Source organism: Panthera onca, chromosome B3 (genome assembly GCF_046562875.1).
Source record: "Panthera onca isolate mPanOnc1 chromosome B3, mPanOnc1 haplotype 2, whole genome shotgun sequence".
NCBI lineage: Eukaryota > Metazoa > Chordata > Mammalia > Carnivora > Felidae > Panthera > Panthera onca.
This window is the reverse complement of record NC_138344.1, coordinates 67964913-67992679: the sequence shown is the minus strand read 5'-3', so window position 1 is coordinate 67992679 and position 27767 is coordinate 67964913. Positions and strand designations below refer to the sequence as shown.

Sequence of the window (27767 nt, the reverse complement as noted above, 5' to 3'; positions counted from 1 at the left end):
AAGAGGAGAGGGAAGGGGAGGAGAGGGAGAGAGGAGGGAAGGGGAGGAGTAAGAGGGGAGGGAGAGGGGAGGGGAGGGTGAAGGAGGGGAAAGGCAGGGGAGGGGAGGGGAGGGAAGGAAGGGAAGGGAAGGAGTGATACCCTTCCAGTAAATGGCAGAACAACTTCTATTTTTGGTAAAACCGGCAAATGATATAAATACCCCAGAGAGGGGTACAGGCAGAACAGCAAGCCCTTCTGGCTCTCTTTTGACTTCATCATGAGAATCACTTTAACCAAAAGCTAGAGTTCTCAGAATGTTTTGACTGCAATGGCAGAACCTCAGAAAGAGACCAGAAGATGCCTGAACGCATAGCAAGAGAGGCTGAAACTCCCTTGCTGAAGGCTACTGCAGAGACTTGGGAATGCAACAAGATATACAGGCAGACAGAAATGGGTTTCTCACCAACAATTCACATACCCTGTGCCCAAATATAACGGAAACTGCTGGGAATGAGGTTCCCACCTTCATCTATTTGTTTTGAGCTCTTTGATGCGACTTCACTCTTAGAAAAAAAAAATTGGATGGGACTTTAATCAGTTGTTGATTCTCTGTTTTTCCTTAGTGCTTGTACGCCTGTGGTTCTTCATTTTCTGAATCTTTTTAGGTACACTTTCCAAGAAAAGCCTATTCTGGGGCAATTTTAAAATTTCCCGTGCCTTGGAGAGGATCTGTTGGAAGTGCTTATTGAACTGAGGTTCTTTGGGTCTTACCCTCCACTGTCTTTGGCAGCCCTGCTCCTGCTTTTATTTTGGGGCTGCTTCTACTCATTTCCAGCTTTTAATCCCTTGAGATCTCTGCTGTTTAGTAACAGCTGTGTTGAAGATTTACCTTTTCACTTTTTGTCCTTTTTTAAGGCATGGAAGCTTACGTGTGGTTTTGCTCTTGCCATAACTGTCCTAATAAATCACTTGTCCTGCATTATATCCTTTAAAAGGTGTTATAACATTGTAAATATCTTATTAACTCATCCTAGAAAACTTGGAAAACAAAGAAAATTAAAATCTCCTGTAATCCCACAACCCCTAAATAACCGCTGCTTACCATATACAATATACATGTGTATGGTACATAAATAGATTTTCTTCCAGCTATGTACAGTATGTGTGTGTGTGTGTGTGTCTTAAAGTTGGCTTTTATTAACTACTTAAAGTGTACTAAACACTAAGCTTTACATACTCTAATTTATTTCTTTCCTTAAATTTTTTTTAATGTTTATTTATTTTTGAGAGGGCGAGAGGGAGAGACATAGTGTAAGCGGGGCAGGGGCAGAGAGAGAGGGAGACACAGAATCCAAAGCAGGCTCCAGGCTCCGAGCTGTCAGCAGAGCAAGATGAGGGGCTTGAACTCATGAACTGTGAGATCATGACCTGAGCCGGAATCTGACACTCAACCCACTGAGCTACCCAGACACCCCATACATACTCTGATTTAATCCTCATACCAGACCTATGAGATTGCTATTACTATTTGCTCTTTTTAAAGGTGAGGAAACTGATGTCCGGAGAAGTTGTGTAGCCGTTTGAAGGGCACACAACAGTACAAGGCAGAAGAGGAATTCATGGCCAGCGGATATCTATGCCGCCTTCACTTACCTTCTACATTGAACATGACGTAGAGTCTTCATTGCACACTGTGTTAGAACTGATATTCAAACACCATGATTACTCCACAAAAAAGCACACAAAATGCCAAGTGTTTTTGAGTAATTCAATAGCTGATGTTGTCAAGATATTTGATCGTGTAAAGTACAAACATACATATACAAAATATGAGTTTGGACTCTACATGACTTTATTTGTAAAGAATTCTGAACACGTGGCCATGGGAAACTCAGACATGGCCTGTCTTCTTGGGTTTTTGTACAAACACTTATTTCCATTTTTATTGTTATTAGTGGCACTATAAGTATATTTTTAAAAATTAGGAGCTCGGGGCGCCTGGGTGGCTCAGTCGGTTAAGCGTCCGACTTCGGCTCAGGTCACGATCTCACAGTCTGTGAGTTCGAGCCCCGCGTCGGGCTCTGGGCTGATGGCTCAGAGCCTGGAGCCTGCTTCTGATCCTGTGTCTCCCTCTCTCTCTGCCCCTCCCCCATTCATGCTCTGTCTCTCTCTGTCTCAAAAATAAATAAAAATGTTAAAAAAATTAAAAAAAAAAAATTAGGAGCTCATAAATAAGTTCAGTATTTTGGAGTCTGCTCAGGGCAGAGAAGCAGGAAACTCAAGGTAAAAAGTAAACTCGAGGCCTGTCTTCCCTTCTAAAGATTGACATGAGCTCATATGCCCATTTGCACTTACTTACCTCACAAAGGGTCCAAATGTAAATCTTTTTAAAATCTTGGTTTCTTCCTTACTCCTTCATTTTCTGGCATAAAAAGTTTGGATCATCTGCTATATAATTCCTCATTCCTTTTTTTTTTTTTCCAGTTTATTTTTTTTCTTTTTTTTTTCAATATATGAAATTTATTGTCAAATTTGTTTCCATACAACACCCAGTGCTCATCCCAAAAGGTGCCCTCCTCTGTACCCATCACCCACCCTCCCCTCCCTCCCACCCCTCCTCATTCCTTTTTAAAAGAAAGACAAAAAATGTAAACCGTGGGCTCTTTACTGCTCACGTCAGAGCAATACAGGAGTGCTTAATATAAACTAACCATTTGTCTATTAATGTTTGTAAAGAACTTCACAGACGTATGGCATTTGGGACACACTCTCTAGAGAAATGTGCCTTTGAAAGAGGAACAGAGAAGGAAGAATCCAATGGTAAGAGAAATTCCCTTATACTCATATCCAGAATGTGAACGGAAATATCCAGGGTGAGCCCTGAGATGCATTTCCCCCTATGTTGAAGGCCCTTTCCAGAGACTGGGTAGCCTTGTCTGTAATGTTTGTTTCTATATACTGTATGTTACTTGCCTATGTGGCAAGAAGGAACAATAAAAAGGACAAACTTTGGACTGTCAAAAAAGCAGTGTGTCCCCAGATACTGGCTTCCAGATGATCTCCCAGGAGTCACTCACACGCAGTGCGGCTTTCCTGATGAGTGGTCACCCCACCAGTCTGAGTGGTGAGAGGATCTGAGGATCTCTCAGGGGCGTACATACATCTTTCTGCCCACAAGCCCACCATGTTGTAAGGAAGTGCAGGGCTGAGCACAGGATAGGCTCTTAAAAACTGTAAAGCATGATGGTTCTTAGTCACAGTGTCAAAGAGCCAAAGAAAAAAATCTTCCTGAAAATAAATCATAACCATTCTTACAGCAGCTACTTGGCTCACCAAAGCAATCCGTGAACGTCTGTGGACGGATTAGGATGTACTTTCCCTAGACAAATCTCTGTGGCCACATCTCAGCACCAGCAACCTCAAAAAGCCCGTCTAGCCAAAATTTCAGGATGTTAGCCTGAGCTCCTTGATATGTCTCCAGTATTCCTTGAAGGGAAGAAAGGGAGGAGAGAAGGAAGGCAGGGGAGGGAAGGAAGAAGGGAAGGGAAGGGAAGGAAGCAAATCCTTTCAAATAAGAAAGACAAATCATTTCAGAAATCAGCAGCTTCTCTCAATAGGTACCTAAGCTTTAGCTCTGTCATCCTAAGCATCTATTTTGATAGCACTTATTACTATGTGAGCTCTGTGCTATCAACCTAGGGGAAAGAATTTTGCCGCCAGGGAGAATTTCTTTTTTTTTTTATGAAGAAGAATTTCCGAGTGAGAGTTTGCTTTTGATGTAAATATTTGATACAGGTACAAAGTTGCACAAATACAGCAAAAGATGTCGAAGGAACTGGAGGCTGAGCGATCAGTATCCTCTCAGCCTCACTCTCTGCAAATCCAACACTTGAGCCAAACAGACTGTTTCCTGAGCACAGACCCCAGATTCCCACCCCCCACGCCTTTGCTCTGCCTGCTCTCTCCACTTGGGATATCCTGTCCCCTCTCTTCCTGTTGAATCCCTCCTCTTACTTCAAGATCCTTCGGGATTTTCTCTGATTCTTGTCTTATTTTTGCTTTATTTTAGTTACATGTGTAGTTGACATTTCTTCTTCACTGAAGGTGGACTGTGTGAGCTCTGGTACCATTTTTTTCCTCATCCTTGAGCTCACAGTAGGTCTAGTGCAGCATCCTGCACAGACAAGATGCTCACTTGGTAGGTGTTTGTGAAACTGGAAGCGGGGATTTTAAAGTAAAGGAGGCTGAGTTGAATCATAATGAAAGCGCTCCAAATCTCCTATTTCCCCTTCAGGCTTCTGTTTATCCTATCACCTATGGGAGCTGCCTCCGAAGGACCAAGTGCTAGAGCCCATCCACGACGTGGCTGCTGGTGTTGGCAGTTCAGTTACTTCCGTCTGTTTCCTCCCTTCACTGCTGCCCTCCCAGGCTGGGTCACTGTCATTTATCATCTGGATGGCTGCAGTGGCCTCTTCGCTGCTCTCTTCAGTCCCACTGATGCTGGCACACAGCTGCTGGACTAAACTTTTTTCTTTATTTACTTTGAGAGAGAGAGAGAGAGAGAGAGTGCATGAGCAGGGGTGGGGCAGAGAGAGGGAGAGATAGAGAATCCCAAGCAGGCTCATAGTTCGTGGGGCTCAGACTCAGGAACTGAGAGATCACAACCTGAACCAACACCAAGAGTCGGACCTCTGAGCCGACTGAGCCCCCCAGGCGCCCCTGGTCTAAACTTATTAAATCACTTACGAGATGATGCCCTTCCCTTGCCTAAAACCCTTTCTCCCTAGCTCTTACAAAACTTTGAAATGATTCGGTTTTTTAGTTGGCTTTGTGTTCGTCTGTATACCCCACATGCCTGCGAGTTCTGTGGGGCCAGAGCCATGTCTGTCTGGGGTACTGTCCCCCTGGCCTCTGGCACTGGACTTGGAATATAGCAGATGTTCACAGACATTTGTTGGGTGAATAGATAAACATGCAGAATTGTTATTCTCCTTCATGTTATCAGCCTTGCTCTATCTCCCACTTTCCTTGTCCCTCCTTCTTATGTCCACACTTGGGCTAGAACTCACTCGGAAAATGACCAGGACGGGGCCCTGGATCTGAGTCTTCCAGCAGAACTGCTGTCTTTAGTTCTGTTGTGGAATCAGAGAACACATCCCTGTGCTCTGTGTGTGCCCCACCCAGTAAGGAACAGCCAGCAGTAAGGATATAGACTCGCTCTTGGAACTTCCACCATATCCCTAGCAACTTCTCTTGTAAAACCAATCATGAGACCACATTCTGAAGACCCCAGAGAGGTGAGGAAGCTTCACGGCCAAATAAGATAATATCCACTCTGCTAAAAAACGCCATGGTAACTTTTGGTGAAAATTTGATAATGCACTATTCCCCTTGTGCTTCTGAGAGATCTTAAAGACTTGTGGACAGATATTTTCGCTCAGCATGGTGACATAGAGCACAAAAGATAAAGGCGATACTGAATGAAAGAAAGAACATTTATGTACATGGCCAGGATTGATACACATTTGTGCCACTGATTTGATTGCATACTTTTTTTTTTTTTGAAAAAGTGTCACATAACTAGCCAAGTCCACATTTAGGGCACTCATAGCTCCAAATGCCTCTTTGTTATTATTATTATTATTATTATTATTATTATTATTATTATTTATTGATGGAGACCTAAATATCTCATCATAATTCATCTTGGGGGATATACGGTGTGGCAGCGGCATTTTACCATGGTTGTTGTGACTTCTGAAAGCACAGCTTCAAACCACAGGAGTATCTCATGGCCATCTAGGAGGGGGTGGGCTGGTTAGGAAGGCCTGGGGTCTCAGAAATAAATGCAGGTGACACCAAAGCATTTTTTCAGATCTGGGAGGATTTTCAGAGACTTGTTGTGGCTGGTGTAGTTTTGCAGCAGTTTCTCCTGTTCCTCTGTTCCACCCCCTTCTCTCCTGGCCCCTTATCTTCACCCGTTCTCATGCTACCTGCTTGCAGCTGTGGCCATTGTTTCCCACCAGAGGACCATGTATCTGAACCTCTTAAAAAATATTTGATTCTCAGGGCTTGCTCTAGACTACTGAACCAGAATTTCCTGGGCTTGGGCCCAAGAATCTGTATTTTTGCAAAGCCCTTGAGATGATTCTGACAAGTAGCCAGGATTGGGAATCACTGGTGTTGTGGAAAGAATTCTTTTTGCACCTAAACTCAACCACCAATAACTACCTAAGCAGCTTTAGACAAATCAATTGTTGGGCCATCAAGAAAACAGAAGAAATGACACATTATTATTAATAGAGTTGTTTACTCTCTCCCATGTGTATTTAATAGGCTGAGTTAGTTAATACTCTGCTGTTGACCTAGAAGCTTCCCAGAGTCATTTTCTGAAATAGTGTTTAGCTTCCTCTTCTGTGTTTAATTCCTTATGAAACTTGGTTTCTCCCTTTGTCAGTCACCAAGCATAAGGCCATATGTAGACGAATCACGAGACCATCATGCCATGTGTTCTAAGAGCCTTCCAAGTTCACTGCTACAAGAAACACTCAACATTTAATGCATATTGTTTCTTGATATCTCTTTCCAAATTGCCAGTACAGTTTCCATTTCTGGGAAATTACATAGACATGTCTGGATCCAACTCTTTTATCTTTGCATTTCCAACTGCTCTGTTTTCCTTCTTTCTTCCCATCAAATTCTCATATTTTGACAGTTTTAAGACCAGCTCTTCCTTGATCTTTTCCTTCCTATAATATATTGAATTGAAATGAGCCCATTCTCCTTGGTGTGCCTTCTCTCCAAACACAAAATACTCTGAAGTTCAGATTCTCTTTTTGTGAGCGGGTTAACATCACAAAAAGTTTGTGGTTTCATCCATCATAAACAAGAGTGTTTTAAATGAACTCTGCTTCTTTTCTCCAAGCATCACAGAAAGGTTGGGACACAGTGAAATGAATTTTGAGTAAGAAAGAAAAGTTACTTATTAAAAAACAGTGGTGATAAAAGTATGTAAATTGATTCATTAGAAAGAATTTGTAAAATGCTTTAACTTAAAAGGGAAGTACTCTTGTAGGCATCCACAATGAATCAGAAGGAAAACACTCCAGTCTCTTGAAAAAGCTGTTTACTCTGTCAGTGTTGACAAAATGTATCCAAAAAAGCTCTTTCTGCTAAGAAGTGGAGGAAGAAGGCAAACTGCATGTGAAAGCATTTGATCACATTTCATTTGGGAATGTTACCGTTTCACTTGTGTAACCAGTTGATCTGAGCATATTAACATAGTATTAGCTGCTGACAGTGTTTTGTATTGAGTGCATTCATTTGTAAAAATAGAAGAAATACTATATTTACATTTTCAATCCTTTTCTTTATTAGAAAAAAAAAAAAAAAACGACTGCAATGTGGTTTGAGTTGTGAATCCATTGAAGACATCTTTGATGAATCAATAGTCAAGGCATATGTAAAAAGTGATTTGGAAAAATTTCTTGTGTGTTGTTGGGAGGGGGTGAGGAGGAATAGGCTGTTGGGGCATCTGTCCATTGTCTTTCTGGCTCTTCCACTGGCCCCTTTCACTTTCTAAGTTCATCTGCTGTTACAATAAAAATAACCCCATCTTTCTTATGCAACCTCATTCCGAGTTCTCTAGGATACGATTGACTAGTTGCAAAGTAACATGACCTTACTGAATAACTGGAACCATCTAAATATGATGCATTAGTCCCCATCAAACCCTGGAAAACAGCATCATTCAATCTGAAAGCTTCCAAAAGCTGTACAGGACAAATCAGCTAAAAGTCCAATTCAAAAACCAACAAAAATAGAAAACCAAAGTATAGTGAAAAACTGGAAAAGGAAAAAAAAAAAACTAAACTAAAAACTGACTCCACCTTCATCTTTTTGTTCATGCCACTGTATGCGAGATGGAAAATGGTCCCATGTCAACACTCTGGACAAAGCTTGAGTTTCATTTACATCCCTGCTATAATTACTCATTTTCTTCAGAACCTACTTTATCACATCAAGTAAGAGGGTTTGTTTCTTTTTTTGAAAAGACAGTAATCTCTGAAATTTCATCATCTACCATCTTACCACACTTTCTCCTTTGAAGTTGTTATCAAATGGTGCATTAGAGGGACGCCTGGGCTGCTCAGTCAGTTAAGTGTCCGACTTCTGCTCAGGTCATGATCTCGCGGTATGTGAGTTCGAGCCCTGCATCGGGCTCTCTGCTGTCCGTGCAGAGCCCGCTTCGGATCCTGTTTCCCCTTGCTGCCCCTCTCCCGCTCGCGCGCAGGCTCTCTCTCTCTCTCAAAAATAAATAAACATTAAAAAATAAAAAACAAAATGCTGCATTGGTGAACTGAGATCAGAACAACTAGGCTAGACCTTTGACAGAGCATTCAATTTACCTGTGCTTCAGTTATGGAAAATCTAATTTCCCTGGTTATATGCTTTAGACAAAGTGGAGAAGGAAAATATGATATGGACTACCTTCACTTCTTAGAATAGTAGTTTATGAATGCTGACTTAGATTTGTGTATCTATCATAATCATAGTTAACATTCAAGCCCTTCTCGTATATTAACATTGTGGTAAGTACTTCAAATCTTGGACATGGTCAGCTGGCACACAATACTTACTTCCATCAATTTCTATGTTCCTTTTTGTGTTACAGGGGCTAGAAAACTAAAAATTACATTGGCTGATTCCCTGGCAACTGGGATTCTGGAAGCACTAAAACACCAAATAAATACACTCCCACACAATTTTGAAGATGAAAAGAGGAAAACTATTTTTCTGCTAATGTTTCTGCTATGAGAGACAGTAGCTGCAGGCAAATTCAGCATTCCTGTTGGGACAATGGCCTTGAGGGTATCATACATCAGTCCCAGCAGTGTGATCAGCCAATGCACCCTGATCTCTGATGAGTCCCAGCTACGTTGGAGACCAGTTAAGCCCAGCTGTGGGTCCCTGCCTCTTGCTCCTCCCCGTCGTCAAATAATTTTGTAAGTGCCCAATTCCTTGTATTAAATCACTTTTCTCTGGAGTATTCAGAGCAAAGAATTTGTTTCTTGCACTGAAATCTGACTAATTCCAAATTTGGTATCTAAATCAAAGTTTAGTATAGGTGCTGTATTGCAGGGAATTTCTCCTCACATCAGTTTGATGAGGCAGGTATTACCTTTTTCCAGATGTTGAATGAAAGAACTAAAACCCAGTGAGATGAAATAACTTACTCAAGGTCACCCAACTTGTAAGCAGCAGAACTCAAGGTCAAATGCAAATCTATTTACAAAGTTTTTGTGCCTAACTACTCTGCTAAACTGTGATGGTACAGGATCAAGTACATAACAATTTGCACATAGATAGCTAAAGATTTATTTGTGTGTTTTGCTACAAACTACATGAGGGAAGAGTCAGTGTCGTGGACATCTTTGTATAAGACACCCAAATCCCAGAGCATGGCTCAGTATTTGGCATCTGGAATAGGTCCTAGGTAAGTTACTAGTGAAAGAATAAACGAATGAATAAATGAACGTCATTGTGATGAATCCTACCCAGGAAAGTGACACTAAAAAATGAAAAATTCCTATGATGCCCTGCTTGTGGATAAATCACTATAAATTGCCAAATTGGTTTATTAAGATGTTTCTCGCTCTTCGTGTGTTCAATTGCCTCTGCTAAGAACTATTACAAGCATTTTTATGTTTCCTGTGTATACATTTTTGGTTTCTGTGGGTTTCTGCTTATTGACAAGCTGTACTGCCGTATTAATTTCATTAAACAGTAGAATAGTCAGTCTGTTAGAAGGAGTTTGTAGGTCTATCTCATTCCAATCTGTAGCACCTCTTTTCCTAAAAGAATCTTTCTTTATAACTTCTAAGTCAATGTTTCTAAACCCAAATTCAAGAGCACATTTCCACTAGAATCTTTGTAAACACCCTGTCTTTGCTTACAAGCTTCAGAAGCCAAGATGCGCCATCCACAAATCTCTTGCCAGTTTTTGCCATGGTTTCTTCTGTGCCCATTAGCAATCAAGTTTTCTTTCAATAAATAGTTATGATAATTTTGGCCACCCCCTTCTTGCAGGGCTGGTGGCCACCAAATCTGCTATATCGTACACATTTTCTTTTAATTGCCAAACCGAAGTGTATTTTAGGAGGAAATTTGATCCATATGTTTCTGATTCATCCACAGTGAAGTCACCAGACTGTTTGGAGGGAACAGCCTGACAGCCACAAAGTCTTGGTAAAGTCTCTCTTTTCCTTTAGAAACAGGAAGTTAAGCATGCAAAACGTCAGCACCTCAAGTTTTGCTGTGTTTAGGGTGCTAGAAAACCCCGGGCTTCAGGGAATGTTCCTTTTTCAAGAGATATGCCTCTTCAAATAGGTCTGGCTTTTGGTGGATCTCGTGAATGTCCTGGGAATTTTGTCGGGGGGAGGGATGGAACTGAATCCCCTCACTGACTCTTCCTTGGGGCTGTCTTCCTGGGCTGTAGGCAAGGTCCCCATTGACTGGCCAACGTTTCCCAAAGTCACTTCGTTCTAATTCCCAAAGCTGTTGCCAGAGCACGTGATACAGTTAAAGGCGGCCTATGCCCTGTGTGCTGCTTACATGCTTCTGGGACGTTCCCATGGTCAGAGGCTCACTGGCAGATGAAAGCCTGTGATGTGACCCAATGCTGAGCCGGCCCACAGATTTGCCCTCAAGGTAAGCAGGACCACTACAGTGGTCTGGTCTAGTTCTCTAATAAATAGGTCATGCACAGCTATCCCTGGAGTGCAGCAAATTGAAGCATTTGGCTAGAATTCTGTGCCCTGACATTTCTTAAGTGCTGCCATTTGGGCAGTGACTCAGGAAAGAGGGGGGAAGTTCTACTGGCTGGTGTTAAAAGGACTTGAGAATCATATGTACAACTTAATGCCAATACATCAGCTGTACCCAAGTAAGAGGCAATAATACTCCCCTTCCTTCTTTATACATAGTCTGGGTGATCAACCTTTTATGACTTCTTTATTTTTTAATTTTTTAATAATTTATGTATATTTTAATTTACATCCAAGTTAGCGTATAGTGCAACAATGATTTCAGGAGTAGATTCCTTAATGCCCCTTACCCATTTCGCCCATCCCCCCTCCCACAACCCCTCCAGCAACCCTCTATTCTCTATATTTAAGAGTCTCTTAGGTTTTGTCCCCCTTCCTGTTTGTATATTATTTTTGCTTCCCTTCCCTTACGTTTTTATGACTTCTTTAAAACCTCCCACAAAGTTCATTCTTTCAGAAGTTAATGCCTTTGTCAGGCCCTAAGCAAAGTACCAGGATAGAAAGAAAAATGAGGCACAATCCATGGTCTCAAAGAGTTTATAATCCAGTAGAGTGAGGCAGACACATAATAAGCAAATGAGTATCAAGTAGCAGAGTGTATAGAGGGGAAGAGTGTCCAAGAGATCTAACCTCAAGTTCCAACTCTGCCACTTACTAACTGTGGAGTCTTGGTTAAGTCATGTAACCTTTTAGCTTCAATTGCTTCCTGGAAAAAATGTGAGGAAGGAGGATTCAATGAACCACATATATAAAACTTGCTCTGTGTATATAGTAACTCTTATTGTTATGCCCTGCTGCAGAGACTGGAAGTATGTGTGAGGTCTCATATCACAGAGGAGAGTGAGAAGAGAGACAGCACTACCTGTTCTGGGGGAAAGAATGACCTCTGACCTCAATGTATATCTAGGTGAAAATTGCTGGGAAGAATGTCTACCCATTACATTGGAGTTCATATTCTCCCAGACTTAAGCCTAAATATTCTGACATAATGAGATCAAGATGGCACACAGAGCCAACACTGAGTCTGCCTAGCTTTACAAATAGCTCCTAAGGCAGGGTGCCTGGGTGGCTCATTCAGCTGAGCCTCCGACTTTGGCTCAGGTCATGATCTCCTGGTCTGTGAGTTTGAGCCCCGCGTCAGGCTCTGTGCTGACAGCTCAGAGCCTGGAGCCTGCTTCGGATTCTGTGTCTCCCTCTCTCTCTGCTCCTCCCCCACTCATGCTCTCTCTCTCCTTCAAAAATAAAAAAAACATTAAAAAATTAAAAACGACAACAACAAATTGCTTCTCAGGCTCATAAGGCCCGGAATTTCTCTGTGCCCTGAACTTTCATTATTTCTAGTTCCCTTGCTCTCCCCTCTTCTGTTCTTTCTTGTCCAGATTATAGACTTGAACATCCTCTGGCCTTGTCTGCACACTGTCCCCAGGGATCTTTGTAAAATATGAGCTTGATAATGTCCCTACCTCTTATAAAATCCTGTTGGGACTCTCCACACCCTTTAGTGTGGCCCATAAGGCTCTCATGGGCTCTGCCTCTGTCACCAGGCTTATCTCTTAGCTTTCCTTGGCGTATTACCCTTTATGCTACTTCCAAACTGAACCCTGATGCGTGCTATTGTCTATAGTTTTGCACATTCCTTCACGCTTTTGATTTATTCATTTTTCTTTGCCTGAAGCATTTTGCCTTCCATTCTCCCTCTTGGTTTTGAAAACCTCTTCGAGACTCAGCTTCCATTCTCCCTCTTGGTTTTGAAGGCAAAATGCTTCAGGCAAAGAAAACCTCTTCGAGACCTTCTGGCTTCCTTTCCTGATCCACTCATTCTGGGTTAGCTGTCCTTTTGTGGGTCTTCAGAGTATCTGCACAGATTCTGCCATGACTCCCGCTACCCTCTCAGGCTCTCTGCATTGTGGGTTCCTTGGGCTCATAAATCATTTTTGTCTCCCCACCTGGCACAGTCATGACACATGAGGTATTTGTGAATGAATCACAGAACCTCAGAAAGAATCTCAGCTATCTTCCACTTGTATGTGCAGCAATGCTCTCTCTCAAGAGTCAACTGGTTGCCCAATGAAAGGGCTGTTTCAAATGCCAGCTTCTCTAGTATGGCAGAGGCCAGTGTTGTGGGAAAGGGCATAGCTAGACCTAGTCTGGTTTTGAGTGATCCTTGAAGAGAGAGTGAGGGAAGAGGCTGGTAAGGTGGCACGTATTGGAGCAGTTCTACATGCTCCTGGAACGGGATTGTACTCTAGAAAGCAGCTGTGACGGTGAATTCAGCACGTTTTAACTTCATAGCACGGTTCTGGAGCCCCACGGCAGCCATCCTGGGATGTGAGTCTAGATAAATATCTAAAATTAAGCAAGGTCAAGTTTCACCAGTAATGCTATAGGCAAGAAATACCTGGGGCGCCTGGGTGGCTCATTCGGCTGAGTATCCGACTTCGGCTCAGGTCAAGATCTCCCGGTTTGTGATTTCGAGCCCCACCTCAGGTTCTGTGCTGACAGCTCAGAGCCTGGAGCCTGTTTCAGATTCTGTGTCTCCCTCTCTCTCTCTCTGCCCCTCCCCCACTCGTGTTCTGTCTCTGTCTCAAAAATAAACATTAGAAGAAATAAACATTAAAATTTTTTTCTTTAAAAGAAATGCCCGTAGTTACTGACAGTGCTCAAGCAATCCTTGCTCCCCCCACTCCAGACTGATGATGTTTCCTACGGTTCTTAGACAATTGTTTGGAAGAGCCCTATGGAAGGAGATTCTGGACCACCTGCCAGGCATGTACCTGAATGATTATTGAAACCATAAAAGACCACGTATTTATGTTGATTGCACAGAGACGAGGAACCCAACAGCCCACCAGGTGCTCCTTGCCATTTGGATGCTCTCGTGGATACTCCTCAAACTATGTGTGCCGACTCCCAGCACCATCACTAGAAAAAGGCTCCAGGTAAGATTTCACTAAACTGGTGCAGTTCTTGGGTACAGAAAAAAAGCAGTGACTATTGTGTTTCATCTTGCTTCAATTTTGTGGTAATAATGAGATCACTGGATCTAGAAATGGAGGCTTTCACAGATGTGAAATTTGCTAGGCTTTGAACAGGAGCTCCTACAACATCCTGCCCAACCCTACCCCAGCTCAGCAACCTTGAACTCCATCGTCTTTGTTTACCACTCCTTGTAACTCGCAACGCCCCCTCCCCTGAAATGTGGACCTTTTCACACAACCTTGGCTTCATTGGTTTAGCTTTATTGCTGCCACCTTCCCATCTCTTGGTGGTGCTTCTCTCCCTGCACACTTACACCTACATCAGTATTTTCTATAAGTCTTTGAATGAAAAAAACCCCCAGGAACAGTGCTCTCAACGATTTTCAACCCACACCACTATTTTTTCTTTCTTTTCTGTGCATGCCCACTAGCCAAGTAGTAAGTGTAATGGTTAACTACGCCCTTCCCTCACCCACCACCCCCTGAGGATTCTGGCGTCCGCTCCATAGTCCTCCCTGGAGGACTAACTTCCTCTAGCAGATAATCTACCTGACATTTGCTATTTAAAAAAAATATTTCTGTTTTCTTGGCTCCCTTGTCCCCCTGGGCCAAGGCAGTGGCACCTTAGTGATCACTATGTGATGCTGTGGCAGATACAGAACTGGAGACTTCTGGTCCCAGACCCCATGCCTCGGGCTATGACTGTTATCTGTGACATTTCTCAGTGAAGCTTGGTATCTCTGAAAGTTTCATAGGAAGGGGGAGGAGGAAAGAGTGGTTCTGGTGCCTTTTGTATCTAGCTGGGTAAATAGGAAATTTGGTCTACTTTCTCTCTCCTAGCAGCAAGAATGGAGGAAATTCTCTTCTAGAATGTTCCCAATGTAAACGCCTCCAGTGCTAAGGCTGTGTGTCTTCCTCATGCTGTGTACCTGCTCCCCAGGGCCTCCAGCTGGCTGTGCGCACAGCGGGAGTTCTATCAGGTCTAATGGCTGATGATGCTGGCACATTTGCCTTACATTGTGGCCACTGTGCTCAGTATTCTTTTTTCTTCTTTCTTTCATCTTCTTTAGTTCTGTGTGTGTGTGTGTGTGTGTGTGTGTGTGTGTTGTGGATAGGTGGCAGGGAGAAATATAAACAACCTTCCTGTTGTCAAAGATCCTTGGCTGGAGCGTTGCAGATAAACAGACCCCAGAGGTGAGTTAATAACCCTTCCAGCTCCCAGGAAAATTGGTGTGTTTCTTCTGTGGATCCAGCCCAGACTCCCCCAGAAAGAAATGGCCTTTTTGCATCCATCCGTCTTATGAAGGTCCCCCTTCTTTACTGCTTCCAGTCACCTTTCTCTTTCTATGACAATCCCTTCTCCTCCCACGGACTCTGACCCATCACCACCGTTACCACCAGATTGTCTCTTCCGTGGAACCCTCTGCTAGGTCCCTTCACAACACTCCAGGGAAATTCTCTTCATTAATCTTCCTTTTTGCTTCCTCACCTTTTCCATAGCCTTATCCAGTAAAGCGGTATACCTTGTCCGATGTTGTTATTTCTAGGTCAGTGCTTACCATACATAACCTACTCGTAAACCATTAATTGTGTCTGTATTGTAGAAAATTTCAAGTAATCACAAATGTAGAGATAGAAGTACAACGAATCCCCATGTACCTATGAGCCAGCTTCAACAAATATCAATTTAGAGACAATCTTGATTGATCTATACCCCCAATACCCCTCCTACCATCACTACCACTGGATTATTTTAAAGGAACTCCAAGACATCTTACCATTTTATCTATAAATAATTCAGAATTTATCGCTAAGAAATAAGGGCTCTTTTTAGAAAATATAGCCATAATACCACGTAACCCTTAAATAAACCAAATATCCAGCCAGTCATTAGTCAATTGTCTCATCAATGTTTTGTTTTGTTTATTTATTTTTGAGAGAGACAGAGACAGAATACGAGTTGGTTAGGAGCAGAGAGAGAGGGAGACACAGAATCCGAAGCAGGCTCCAGGATCCGAGCTGTCAGCACAGAGCCCAATGAGGGCTCAAACTCATGAACCGTGAGATCATGACCTGAGCCAAGTCGGACACTCAACTGAGCCACCCAGGTGCCCCACATCAATGTTTTTTTAATTTGATTTGTTTGAGTCAGGATACTAATAAGACTCACACATTGTATTTGGTTTGTTATGTCTCTTAAGTCTTTTAAAATCTATTAACAGTGGGGCACCTGGGTGGCTCAGTTGGTTAAATGTCTAACTCTTGATTTCAGCTCAGATCATGGTCTCACTGTTCATGAGTTTGAGCCCCGAGTTGGGCTCTGCACTGACAGCACAGAGCCTGGTTGGGATTCTGTCTCTCTCCCTCTCTCTCTCTCTCTCTCTGCCCCTCCCCTGCTTTCATTTTCTCTCTTTCTCAATATAAATAAATAAGCATTAAACAAAATCTGAACAGTTTCCACCTCCTTGTTTTCAATTCCTAATATTTATTCATTGAAAAATGCTAGGTCACTTGTCCTGTAGTCTCCATTCTAGATTTTGGTGATTGCTTCTCAGCAGTGTGTTTAACATGTTTCTCTCCTCTCTGTGCTTACTGTTGACAGGGAGTTAAATCTAGAGTTTTAGGTTAGATTGTTTTGACAAGAATATTTCCTTGACATTGTTTCTTATTAATCACACCAGGAGGCATATAATAACCATCTCTTTTTGATCTGATTGACCAGTGGGTTCAGGTGCTGCTGGCCTGATCTAACCATCAGGAATTAACTCTTGGTTTTTCACCCACTGGTGACGTCATTGATAGTGGTTGACCACGAAGATCTCTTTTGGAAATCTACACGGGAGAAGTTTTTCTGTCCTCTTCTTTCTTTCTCAAGGACCCCTCATAACGAACATTTATATTCCTTAGTGACTGCCAACATGGCTCACACTGCTACTCTCAACAGCGATTTCTAACCTTTTGAGGGTCACAGATCCCTTTGAGAATCTAGAACTTCGTAACAAGAAATAAAAATGTGTAGGCACATAGCATTCCAGTTAGTGTCAGAATATCCTGGCTCTCACTTTTACTCTGTACTCTACAAGCTTGTGGTGGAGCTTTGACTTTGTACAGAAATTTGGTACGCTGACCCCCTCTAACGTGAAGACTTTACCTCCCACATTGATGCTTCTGCCTTTTGTTCCCTGACCTCATGGTTTTTCTACTTCTCCCGAGTCCATTGATCTTTAGCTCCACGCTATTCTGACTCCTTTTTGTAGTTGTCCCAACTGAGACATCATTTACCAGCACTTGAAACTTTTCCTTTGTAAAGAATCCAAACTCATCGTCCCCCTAACTGCCAACTCCTTGACTTTATTTTTGGTCTACATCATTTCCTACATTCTTTTGACCTCTCGGATCACTGGTCTTGGCTCAACCCATAACAAAGGCTCAGATCTCAAATGGGACAACTCTGTTTGCTTTCTCTGGTGTTTTAGGATCTTTGACTTCTTGATGTTCCCCCATGAGGCTCACTCCCGTGTCTGTCCTCTCTGCTTTTCTTCCCAAGGTGCTGAGAGTGGCTGGATAAGGTTACCACACAATGCTGACAGGGTCCTTATAGATTCAGACTAAATTAAGTTGATGTCAGGGCAGTTCCCCCACTTCCATTCAGCTTTTCCTAATCCTCTATTTCTGTGCTACTCAGATGCTGTTCATGGACCAGCAGCATCAGCATCACCTTACAAGAAATGCCAAAATCTGAGGCCTACCCTGGACCTACTGCATCAGAGTGTGCATTTTTAACAATATTCCCCCAAACGCATCATATTTACATTAAAAATCAAGAAGCATCATGCTATCTGTTCCCCACATTGGTTGTTCTACATTTTTCTCACAGTGCTTAATTCTTGATTCCCCTGATGGATGATTCTATCAGTCAAGGTCCAATAAGGAAAACAGAAAACATTCTAAAGATTTCAAACAGAAGGAATTTAATACAGAAAACTGGTTACACGTGTGATGGAAGAGCCTACTAGGGTAAGTGAAATAACCCAGAGATTAACAATATGGCAGAGGCCATGGCCTCCTGGAGCCGCTGGGACCAGGGGAAGAGGCAAGATGGCTGGAGCCATGCTCACCTAGCGGGAGATGGGCCCTTAAGGGGAAGATGCAGCTACGGAGACAGAAAACAAATTACCTTGTTTTCTGCCATCTCTCACCTTTACTCTCCTCTCGGTGACCTCATATTAAATGGAGGCAGAGGTCAGCTGACCTGGGAGCCTTGGAAACCCAGTCTGTCATTCAGACAACAGGGGAGGGCTAAGAACCCATCTGAGGGCAACTGGGCCAAACACAGGCACAGTGACCTTATCTCCTCCTGCTTTGCCTATGCTTCCTTCCTCGGGGCCTCAAAACATCTTGTAGCCATTTTTCCTTCCTTTTGTCCAACCTCAGAAAAAGAGGTATCCTTTGGTTTTTCTAAGAGAGTTAAAACTGAAATGAAAAGTAACTACATGCCCACAAAACACAAGATTCATAGGGTAAGCCCTCCCAGCTCTGTACGGCTCTAGAACGCGAGGGAACTATCTTTTTGGAATCAGGTGGCGAGGGTGCTGCTGAAATCATGCTATGAGATGTGGCAAAACTGCCTGCTGATGCTCTCTAGAAAAAAATGCCTCTTGCTATGAAAAAACGTGCCAATACCTTTCTTGGTTTTTATAAGTGATAGTAACAGACTCCTGTGTTAACGAAGGCAGTCAAGCTGTTTCTATTAGATAAATCACTGGCATTTAGACTTAATGTGCACTCATTAAAATTAAAACCAAGAATGATCTTTCTCCTCAGTGCTTTCTCACTGCTGTCTCCCTTTTATAGACCAGGAAATCGAGGCCAATGATAGCAAAGCCTGAAACTGTTGTCTTCTTTACAGTGAAGAGTTGTAAAAGGCATGGAAACAACCTCACCAGTGAACTGCATCCTGCCAGCCTTCCACTGAATTGCCTTTCTGGCTTGGGAGGACTCAGCTGGTTGAAAATTGCACATCTTTTCAGAAATAGGCAGGGGAGCGTGCCTGCATCTGTAGCTCTGAACTTTAAAAGCGGAGTGTCGCTGACCGACCTATTCTGTGCTCATGGAGAGACGTCTTGCGACCTGGATTACATACTCTGCTGCCTGAGGAATGGGTGGGGTCAGTCTGAGCCCCCGAAGCACCCACAGTGCCCAGCTCTGTGCCTGGCATGTGTTAGAAACCCAGTATTTGCTGAATAAGACACAGTAACTCAAAGCCAAAGACCTCAGTCATCATGCACTGCTTGCTCCACTTCCAGATTTTTGTGGAAGCCCAGAGTCTCAGTCCTACCACGTGTAAAATGGAGATAATACTACCAGCCCCACTTACGTCACAGCATTAGTGTTAAGATCAAATGAGGTCGTGTTGTGAGTTTGTTCTAGCAAGCACGTAAATTGTTTTTATAATGATCTAAATAAAAAAGCCTCACCCACCAAGGCTTGCATACACATTTATTAAGATGTAGGCAAGTGAAATGTGTCCGCTCCTCCTCTTGAGTACAACCTTCTTTATTGATGTGTAACAATGCCCAAGGGCTGGGTGAACTACATAATCAAAATCAAATGCCAGCTTTCTACGGACTTGGCCAAAACAGCACAGCCCAAAACACCATTTTAAATTGCAAGAAATCTGAGGACATTTCATTCATAGTCTTGCTTTTTACTGTTGTTGATATATACACCTTAATTTCAATGCCCATTGCAGATCCACATTTAAAAAGAAAAGAGCTCTTATTCTAATTTGGTAGAAAGCAGAGCTATCGGTGTGAAGGACAATGCAATATCAAAATACAGCTGCTTTTCATCCATACTAGTCTAAATTAGAAACATGCTGCCATTCACAGGGGCTCTAATAACACGTGCACGTAAGCAGTACTGAGGCCTATGGGCCGTGTGGGTTTCTACCCAGCATCCTCACCCTACTCTGGGTCCTCATCCTCATCTGAAAAATGGGGGACCGACTTCTTTGCGACAACGTTGTCCAGTCTCTGTCCTTGTAGATATGGATTGATACTCTGGGGAAAAAAAAAAAAAAAAGTTTGGTATTATACCTGAACATCAGATACAGACATCTCACAAAAGAAAAGACGTGAGTGAGAATTGTGTCTGGACTACTGGGTTAAAAACAAGGTAACAGTGGTACCTACCACCTACCACATGATTATTTCAGTGCATCTTCAAAATCTCAGTGGCCTGAGAAACACTGTTTGACTGACAGATGTCTTTAATTGTGTCTTGCACACAACCGAAGAGTTCTTTGGCACAAAGCTTTGGAGTGAATCAGCTAACAAGTTCTCACTACAACTTAGATACCAAGCCCCATATGAAATAAAATTATTGTTCTATGGCCTTATTTAGTGGAAGAGAGAATGTGAAATGCATTAAAGTATATTTTACAAGAATGTTCTAAAGAAGGCAACAGATCAAGTAGGAATTAGTGTCTGTAGACTGGTCATAGGACATCCTGTTGCTGTATTGATTTTTACATGCTACCTAATTCTTCCATTCTACCTAAAGAGGATTCATCAGTGACCCTAGCAATCATTTCCACCTTCAAGTTCAAAAGCTAAAGAAAAGAAGTAAGCTCTGCACAAGGTGCCTTTACTTTGGACTCAAGACTTTGAAATCTCTCATCTGTTGCTATTCTGAATGAGTCAAGGTTTTTCCATTCCTTCTTTAATACATATCCACTTTTTGAGGTTTGGATTTGAACTAGTAATTGGAGCTTTATAACATAGTATTTACCAAGCAGAAAAAATTTCGAAAGTTTTGGAAGGTATTTGTTTATTGAAGTCCTCTTCCAATAACTGGACAAAAATATAAGCAAGAGGCTGTAGTTACAAATGATCATCCATCCCAAGTCCCCATGAATGAATGGAAGCAGTTCACAGGTGGGTCTCTCTAGACAAGGGGACATTGTCTGCCTTGGCTCTTTTGAAGGGTGATCAGATCATTCTCCGAAAGAGATTTTGTAAAAGTCCTTCCACATTCTGACAGCTAAATGCATGAATCACGAAAGGCCCAACTCATCCAGCAAAAATGCGTTACAAACTGAGAATTACAAAGTGTGCAACGTCCTCATATCTGAAAAGTGACACGTCACAAAAACATAGTACTTCGCTGGGAAGGCATCTTTAACATGTTTAAAATAACTAAAATGCTTTCTACATCAGAGATTGTCAACGAGAATGGCCTGGCCGACTCCAGAGAGTCATATTAAAATTTCTGGGTAGGTGACGCGAGCGTGCACTGAAGAAGTGTACTCAATATCATAAATATCTTTATTGTTTTTTTAGTAACAATATTTACCTGAAAATTCTAAGACATTAAAAAAGGATATGAGATTTCCATATTTATCAAATATGGGAATAAAAGGTTGATAAGCTCTTTAAGTAAGATAAATAGATCTCAGATATTAACAAGATCCATCTTAATGGTTAAAGTTTGCAAAGGGGAGTTGACTTTCTACTCATGAAGCAAGTGGAATTCAATTAGATTTAAGCAAATACATAAAGTTACATAAAACTACCTGGGGGTCTGTTGTAACTTTGGGGAGAATCCCTCTGGGTAAAGGGACTTTCAAAGGAGCAAGTCCTTCTGCCTAGACCCAGAAAATGGCAAATACTGGGGGGTGGGGGTTGGGGGGGGGAGTAAATTAGTGAGGAAGCAAAAGGAGCAATCACTTGAACTTTTTTGATAAATGTTCATCAGTATTGAATCCTATACTTAAAAGGAATAATAATAATGATACTTGATTTTAAGTATACTCTGAAGAACTCAAGGCACTTACGTATCTATCTCCTCTCCTGGGTGAGAGGGAATGGCTAGGTTACAGAGAGAACATTTTTTTTTCCCATTTCATAACTGGAAGAACCATTGGGAGCCTTAGAAACCCACAGCAGATACTGAGCTTCACTGGAGAAAGCCTTGGTGATGGGTGCACTTGAGCAGGTGATTAAACTCTTCAATCAATGGGAGCATCGCATGAGGCCTGATGGCAGGGGAAGCAAGTTCTGTGTCCCCGAGTCCCCAGGGGGCCAGGATTTATGGTATGACCATGGGTTTTTGTAGATGTCTGAGAACAGGAAGAATTTGATACGACTGGGTCAAAATGACCCTTATTTTCATAAATTCTAGGCCTTTCCTGTGTGGAGGAAGTTGAGACCAAAGTACAATCCTTTATAACATGTGTCCTAGCCAGAATTCTGAGTTTTGGTAATCACTGGTCTCATGGAAAAATGACCTAAATCCTGACCCACAGTCACTAGCCGAATCAGGGTACAAGGAACGGTGAGCCAGGAAGTAGAGACAATTAAAGCTTCATGCTAAGTTTTTCATTTTGGGTGGGTCATTGGTCTTATTTGGAAATGTTCTTGTTGTGCCATGGGGAGATACTCGAGCCATCTTACCGGTAAATTATGTGTATTCTGAGGTCCTGAAATAGAATTTCTTGATGTTCTCTCAAGACCACATTACACCCTTCAGACCCTTCCTGTCACCATTTGCCACTGGAAACTGTAATCACCCAAGAAAAACCCCTAATAACCCTGCTAACTCTCCCAAAGAAGATTGGTTTCCAGACAACTTTGCTTCTCAAAACTGGCCACGTGTCAGGCAGCAGAGGGGCTTGGAACTTTCTGTTGCAGGGGCCCGTGAATTAATGCCGTGTCCAGAAGATCTATGCCTTCTCAAGCACTCGGACTGGATTTGGCAGAACTGTGCAGAATGGCCACAACTACCACTGCCCAGATTCCCAAACTTTGCCGAGATCCAGGCACTTGCTGTTTTTAAGAAATAGTGGCCTTGAGTATATGGTTTGGTTTGTACATTTAACTAATGTGGTAACCACATGGCACTTTGCTATATAATAACAGGACTTTAACTTTTTCCTCCACCTGGTCAGAGGAGGAGAGGAGGGGGTTGCCAGGCACTTCTATCCACTAGAGCACCAGTGGGTTGTCAGAATAGTCACTGATCACTTATTCAGTCTCGCTGCCATTCAATACATTGGAAACCCAAAGCAGACTTGACATTCAGCTTTACAAGAGGCAACACCATAGTGGCTCAACGCACAACACCCAGACCAACATCCCACCATGGGCAGCCCTGAGATGGTAAATAAGGAAGCCGGCAGCAAATTCACCGGTCGGCAAACAAATGTAACAGATGAAGAGCGTTTCACATCAATTTGTGCCAAGGCTGGGGAAGGGGGCTGGGCTAGGTGAAGAAAAGCTATGTAGGAGGAATGAGGTTTGTTCATCTCATCCTTTGCCCCTACATTCCTTCAAAATTATTGCCTGGAGCTTGCAGTTCAGCAAGCACGTCCTTGTTCCTGTGTTTTGTGTTTACAGAATCAGTGCAGATGTGTGCACAGCTGCCCCCAGCGACCCAGAGCCCCTCTAAGGAAAGACACCCTCACGTGCTCCCCGAATTCCCACACCCACGGGAGGGACGCTACACCCATTTCGCAAATGCAGTGGAGGTGGTGGGATCACCACACAACAGCCCTCCACTCAAAACCATGTGCCGAGTCATGGGGGGCCCACCCCAGAAACCAAGAGCATGGCCCTCGTTTCACGGGACCCGAGTTCCGCCCTCCCAGGATGGCACATGAAAGGCCTCTGCTACTTTCCGACAACTGAGGGGGCACACTCAGAAAGCTCCAGGCATCCCACCAGCAGCTCAGCCAGCCACACATTACCCTCCGCTTTCGTGTCTGTCCTCCCTTCATCTTCTCGTAAAGGAGTTTCTTGTTCTAGAATGGGGAGAAAAGAAAACACGAACGCAGAAGTTATGGATCAGATTTGGTGAACGTCTATTTTAGAAGCGATACTTGGTGTGTCCCCCTGGATATTTGCACACACATATTTTGGAAACAAAGTTAGATGAAAGGAATGTCGCGTCAGAAAGATAGACCACAAGAGAAAGACTGGTGGTTGTGTAGCTTTTAATAAAGTTCTCTGCAATGCCCCGAGGCACACCAGTGTCACCAACAATCATATAAACAGGAAAATACGACATTCTAAAACACAAGAGGCACTGGAAACTCAGCTCCTCACTTTGAACAGCCTTTGTTTAAAACAAACAGTTTTATCTCATTTTACTTTTGTATCCAACTCCCTTTTTATGAGCTGTACACATAAACTGTTCTCTAGAGGAGTGTCTGACTATTAATAACAATCCTCTATGTAAATAAATGAGACATCCTGACTTCTGCAACCTTTCCTCCTGTGGCTTAAGTCAGTGCCCCCAGTCAAGACAATAGGAAAACCATTTGGTCTATAACATTTTTAATAGAGTGAACCTTTTAAAAACTGCCAAAAAACTTCTTGGCAGAAGGAAAGCTATGTTGGGGGAAGAAAAAAAAAAAATGGGCTCTGTTACCACAGTTTGTATAAGTGTTTCCACATATTGCTGTATTTCAAGCACATAGTGGATTTAAATGAGCTCTAGACTATCAGACACAAGTTCCACAGGTTTCCCTACTGAGATTATAAAAGAACACTTAATCTGAAGGCAAAATGGGAGAAGGGGTATTGGGGGGACTTGTGTTTTTTTTTTCATCCAAAGGGAAATAATGCATAAAAGAGATGATTGCATCTTACTCTAAATAAAATATACTGCCATTGATTCTTTTTTTAAAGAGATGACAGAGTTCTGTTAGGGACCAAGTTTATACAACACTTGTATCCTCTGAACTGTTTTGGATATAGAGATTTTTTTTTTTCAACTTTTTTTTTTTTTTTTTTTTTTTTTAATTTTATTTTTGGGACAGAGAGAGACAGAGCATGAACGGGGGAGGGGCAGAGAGAGAGGGAGACACAGAATCGGAAGCAGGCTCCAGGCTCCGAGCCATCAGCCCAGAGCCTGACGCGGGGCTCGAACTCACGGACCGCGAGATCGTGACCTGGCTGAAGTCGGACGCTTAACCGACTGCGCCACCCAGGCGCCCCTTTTTTTAATTTTTTTTTCAACTTTTTTTTTTTTTTTTTTTAATTTTATTTTTGGGACAGAGAGAGACAGAGCATGAACGGGGGTAGAGATTTTTTTTTAATGGTACATTTGGAAATACAAAGGACAGATGCCAAGAATGAGCTTCATCATTTTCATGTTCATTAAAATCTACCCCACCCGCAATTTACAATGTGGATCTCTTGCCCAACCTCAACTATGCAGGGAGGCTGCACCAGGGAGTGAAGGATCTAGAGTACCCAATAGGCCAATACTGGCCACAGCCTCGGTCTCCTGCTCACTTGGGAAACTGGTCAATCTAATATTAGAAGGGAGAAAAGGCAGATGTGCAGATCACAGTCTCAAAGAACGAGCACATCGCCGGGAGGCTCATTCTTGTCCTCTGGAGTTGCATTTCTGTGGACGTAACAACTCCTGTTGTGCAGAGAACATCTGGGAGTTTGCACCAAGGCTGGGGAAGGGCTCTGGGGGCTGGGAGGTCAGGACAGAGGCTCTTCATGTGCACCATCAGGTTCATCTGCCTGTGTGGGCAGGAGCACAGGGGGCCCAGAGCTGGAACGAGGGGGTGGGGCAGCTGGTCAACCGTGGGTGGCAAACTTCCACTGTACCACCCGGGGGGTCAAGGCAGCATCGATTCAGTTCAACTCCTTCAGAAGGCTGTGGGGCATGGGAGTGCACGCTGGTGCAGCCACTCTGGAAAACAGTATGGAGGTTCCTCAAAAAACTAAGAACTACCTACCACCCAGCAATTGCACTACTAGGCATTTATCCACGGGATACAGGTGTGCTGTTTTGAAGGGACACATGCACTCCAGAGTTTACAGCAGCACTATCAACAAGAGCCAAAGTATGTTAAGAGCCCAAATGTCCATCGATGGATGAATGGATAAAGAAGATGTGGTATATATACACAATGGAGTATTACTCAGCAATCAAAAAGAATGAAATCTTGCCATTTGCAACTACGTGGATGGAACTGGAGGGTATTATGCTAAGTGAAATTAGAGAAAGACAAACATCATATGACTTCACTCATATGAGGACTTTAAGACAAAGAACAGATGAACATAAGGGAAGGGAAACAAAAATAACATAAAAACAGGGAGGGGGACAAAACAGAAGAGACCCTTAAATATGGAGAACAAACAGAGGGTTACTGGAGTGGTTGTGGAAGGGGGGATGGGCTAAATGGGTAAGGGGCACTAAGGAATCTCCTGAAATCATTGTTGCACTATATGCTAATTTGGATGTAAATTTAAAAAAATAAAAAATAAAACAAGTTATATAAAAAAAGAGAAGGTTGTGGGGCAGAGTATACCAATAAGAACCTTCATTTGAAAAGAAATGCCAAAGGTTTACCAAGTTGTCCTCCCCAGAGACAGTCCCTGGGTTTTCCCCTAAGAGCCAGGGTTAGGATTAGCTGGATGAGAGTTTCCCATCCCTGCATGAAAGTGGCTGGGGCATTCCTGACTAGCCCTGCTATTACTGTATGGATGTGAAGCAAGGGCTGCAGGTACAGTGTGGGGGGAAAGAAGTATACAAAAAGAATGAGAAGAAAACAGCCTCCTCTCCTGATACCCATTCCTTGTAGACAGGGTAGGGATGGGGGAGCGGTGAGCCTGTTTTCCATGTGAGTAGCAGGTTTGAGTTCACAAAAAGGGCTTTCTATTGTGCCATCAAGATTTTGGACAACTGCCCAGATCTTGGTTTCAAATTCCATTCCTAAATGGAACCAGGGAATGGAGAATGTCTGATCCAGGGCTAGGGCAGGGAAAGTTTAAGGATCAATGGAGTTGAAACATCTAATTGTCCCATAAAGTAAGAACGTGCTCAAGAAGTGATGAGATGTGTCAAAGGGAAAGAGAAGCCAACTTGGAGACTCCTGCTGGCTATATCTAGGACAGAGTGAATGCCAAAATAAATAATTGGAATTAACCAATCCATACTGATAATAAATAAACAGATTTTTAAATAAATGAATGAATAAAAGGGGGGACTGTTGTTTAGAGTCAAATGGCAACCAGTAAATGCAGAATGAGTAATAGAGTTTAAAAATCACTGTTTTACAAGTACCATGGTTATGACTGATTTTAGCGAGTATCATCGATGAAGACTAAGATTGTTGGTTGAAAGTTTAATGGGGACCAAACATTTATACAGTTGCAACGTACCTCCCCACAGATGATTCATTTCAAAGGGGGAAAAAAACAGTAATTTTACACTTGAGAAACCCGGCAGGCATCACTTAGAACAAGTCACCAATTCTGGGACAGAGTGACATCATGTGCCTCCCAATGTGAAACACTAAGAGGAACATATCAGAAAGGCAGAATTCAAACCTAATCACATGGAAACATGAGACGAACCCAAAGTGAAGAGGATTCGACTCTTCAGCTGTGTGAGGTCCTGAAACACAAGGAAAGGCAGAGAAAGTCCTTGCTTCTTGTTCCTCTCATGGAGTTGGCTCTGGCCATGATCAGCTGGTTCCATGGGAGAAAGAGACCCTAATCACCCAGCGGGCTGAGGAAAAGATATGAAAAGCGCTTGGAAAGGAGAAATATTTGCTTTTCAAGAGAACTTTTTCCTAAGCAGCAGTCAGCGATTACTGTGTGAAGGAGGAGGTGACTGACACCCACAATAGCCGCCTTTGGGTATAGACACTCCACACTGGGGGCACACACACCATCCAAAAGATAGCCAGTCCTAGACAGGACTTGATGGGACCACAGTACAGGACACATGATGAGCCATGAGCCATGAAAAGATAAGAAATCTACCAGTTTTTAAAGAACTCCTGGAGCCAGAAGATCTAGTTCAAATCCTAGCTCTGCTGATAATCAGCTCTGTGGTGTTGAGCAGGCTACTCACACCCCCTAAGCCTGTATTTTCTCATCTGTAAAATGGGCGTGTTTGGGATGGGCAGATTGAGTGAGATAATTCATGTATTTAGCACAGTGTCTGGC

General features: G+C 42.8%; 1 protein-coding gene and 1 long non-coding RNA gene across 9 annotated transcripts in view; one reads left to right on the top strand and one right to left on the bottom strand.

Moving 5' to 3' along the window:
* LOC132669310 (uncharacterized) overlaps positions 1–27767 on the top strand; it is a 55834-nt gene that overhangs the window by 24769 nt on the left and 3298 nt on the right. Inside the window, exons 5-11 of one of the 7 annotated variants that reach the window (XR_013556239.2) lie at positions 2718–2801; positions 8656–8986; positions 10179–10229; positions 10539–10691; positions 13634–13746; positions 17663–17802; positions 18640–19155. This is a non-coding gene — a long non-coding RNA (uncharacterized LOC132669310). The other 6 variants (XR_013556235.2, XR_013556234.2, XR_013556237.2 and 3 more) reach the window with 6 other exon arrangements.
* The window catches only part of SCG5 (secretogranin V), a 64845-nt gene continuing 56348 nt past the window's right edge, over positions 19271–27767 (bottom strand). For both annotated transcript variants that reach the window (XM_060619018.3, XM_060619019.3), the window contains exons 4-5: positions 23534–23587; positions 19271–19847 (exon numbers count right to left, since the gene is read on the bottom strand). In XM_060619018.3, the coding sequence (XP_060475001.3) occupies positions 19752–19847; positions 23534–23587 (150 nt within the window). In that variant the 3' untranslated portion in view covers positions 19271–19751. The remainder of the gene's footprint in view (positions 19848–23533; positions 23588–27767) is intronic.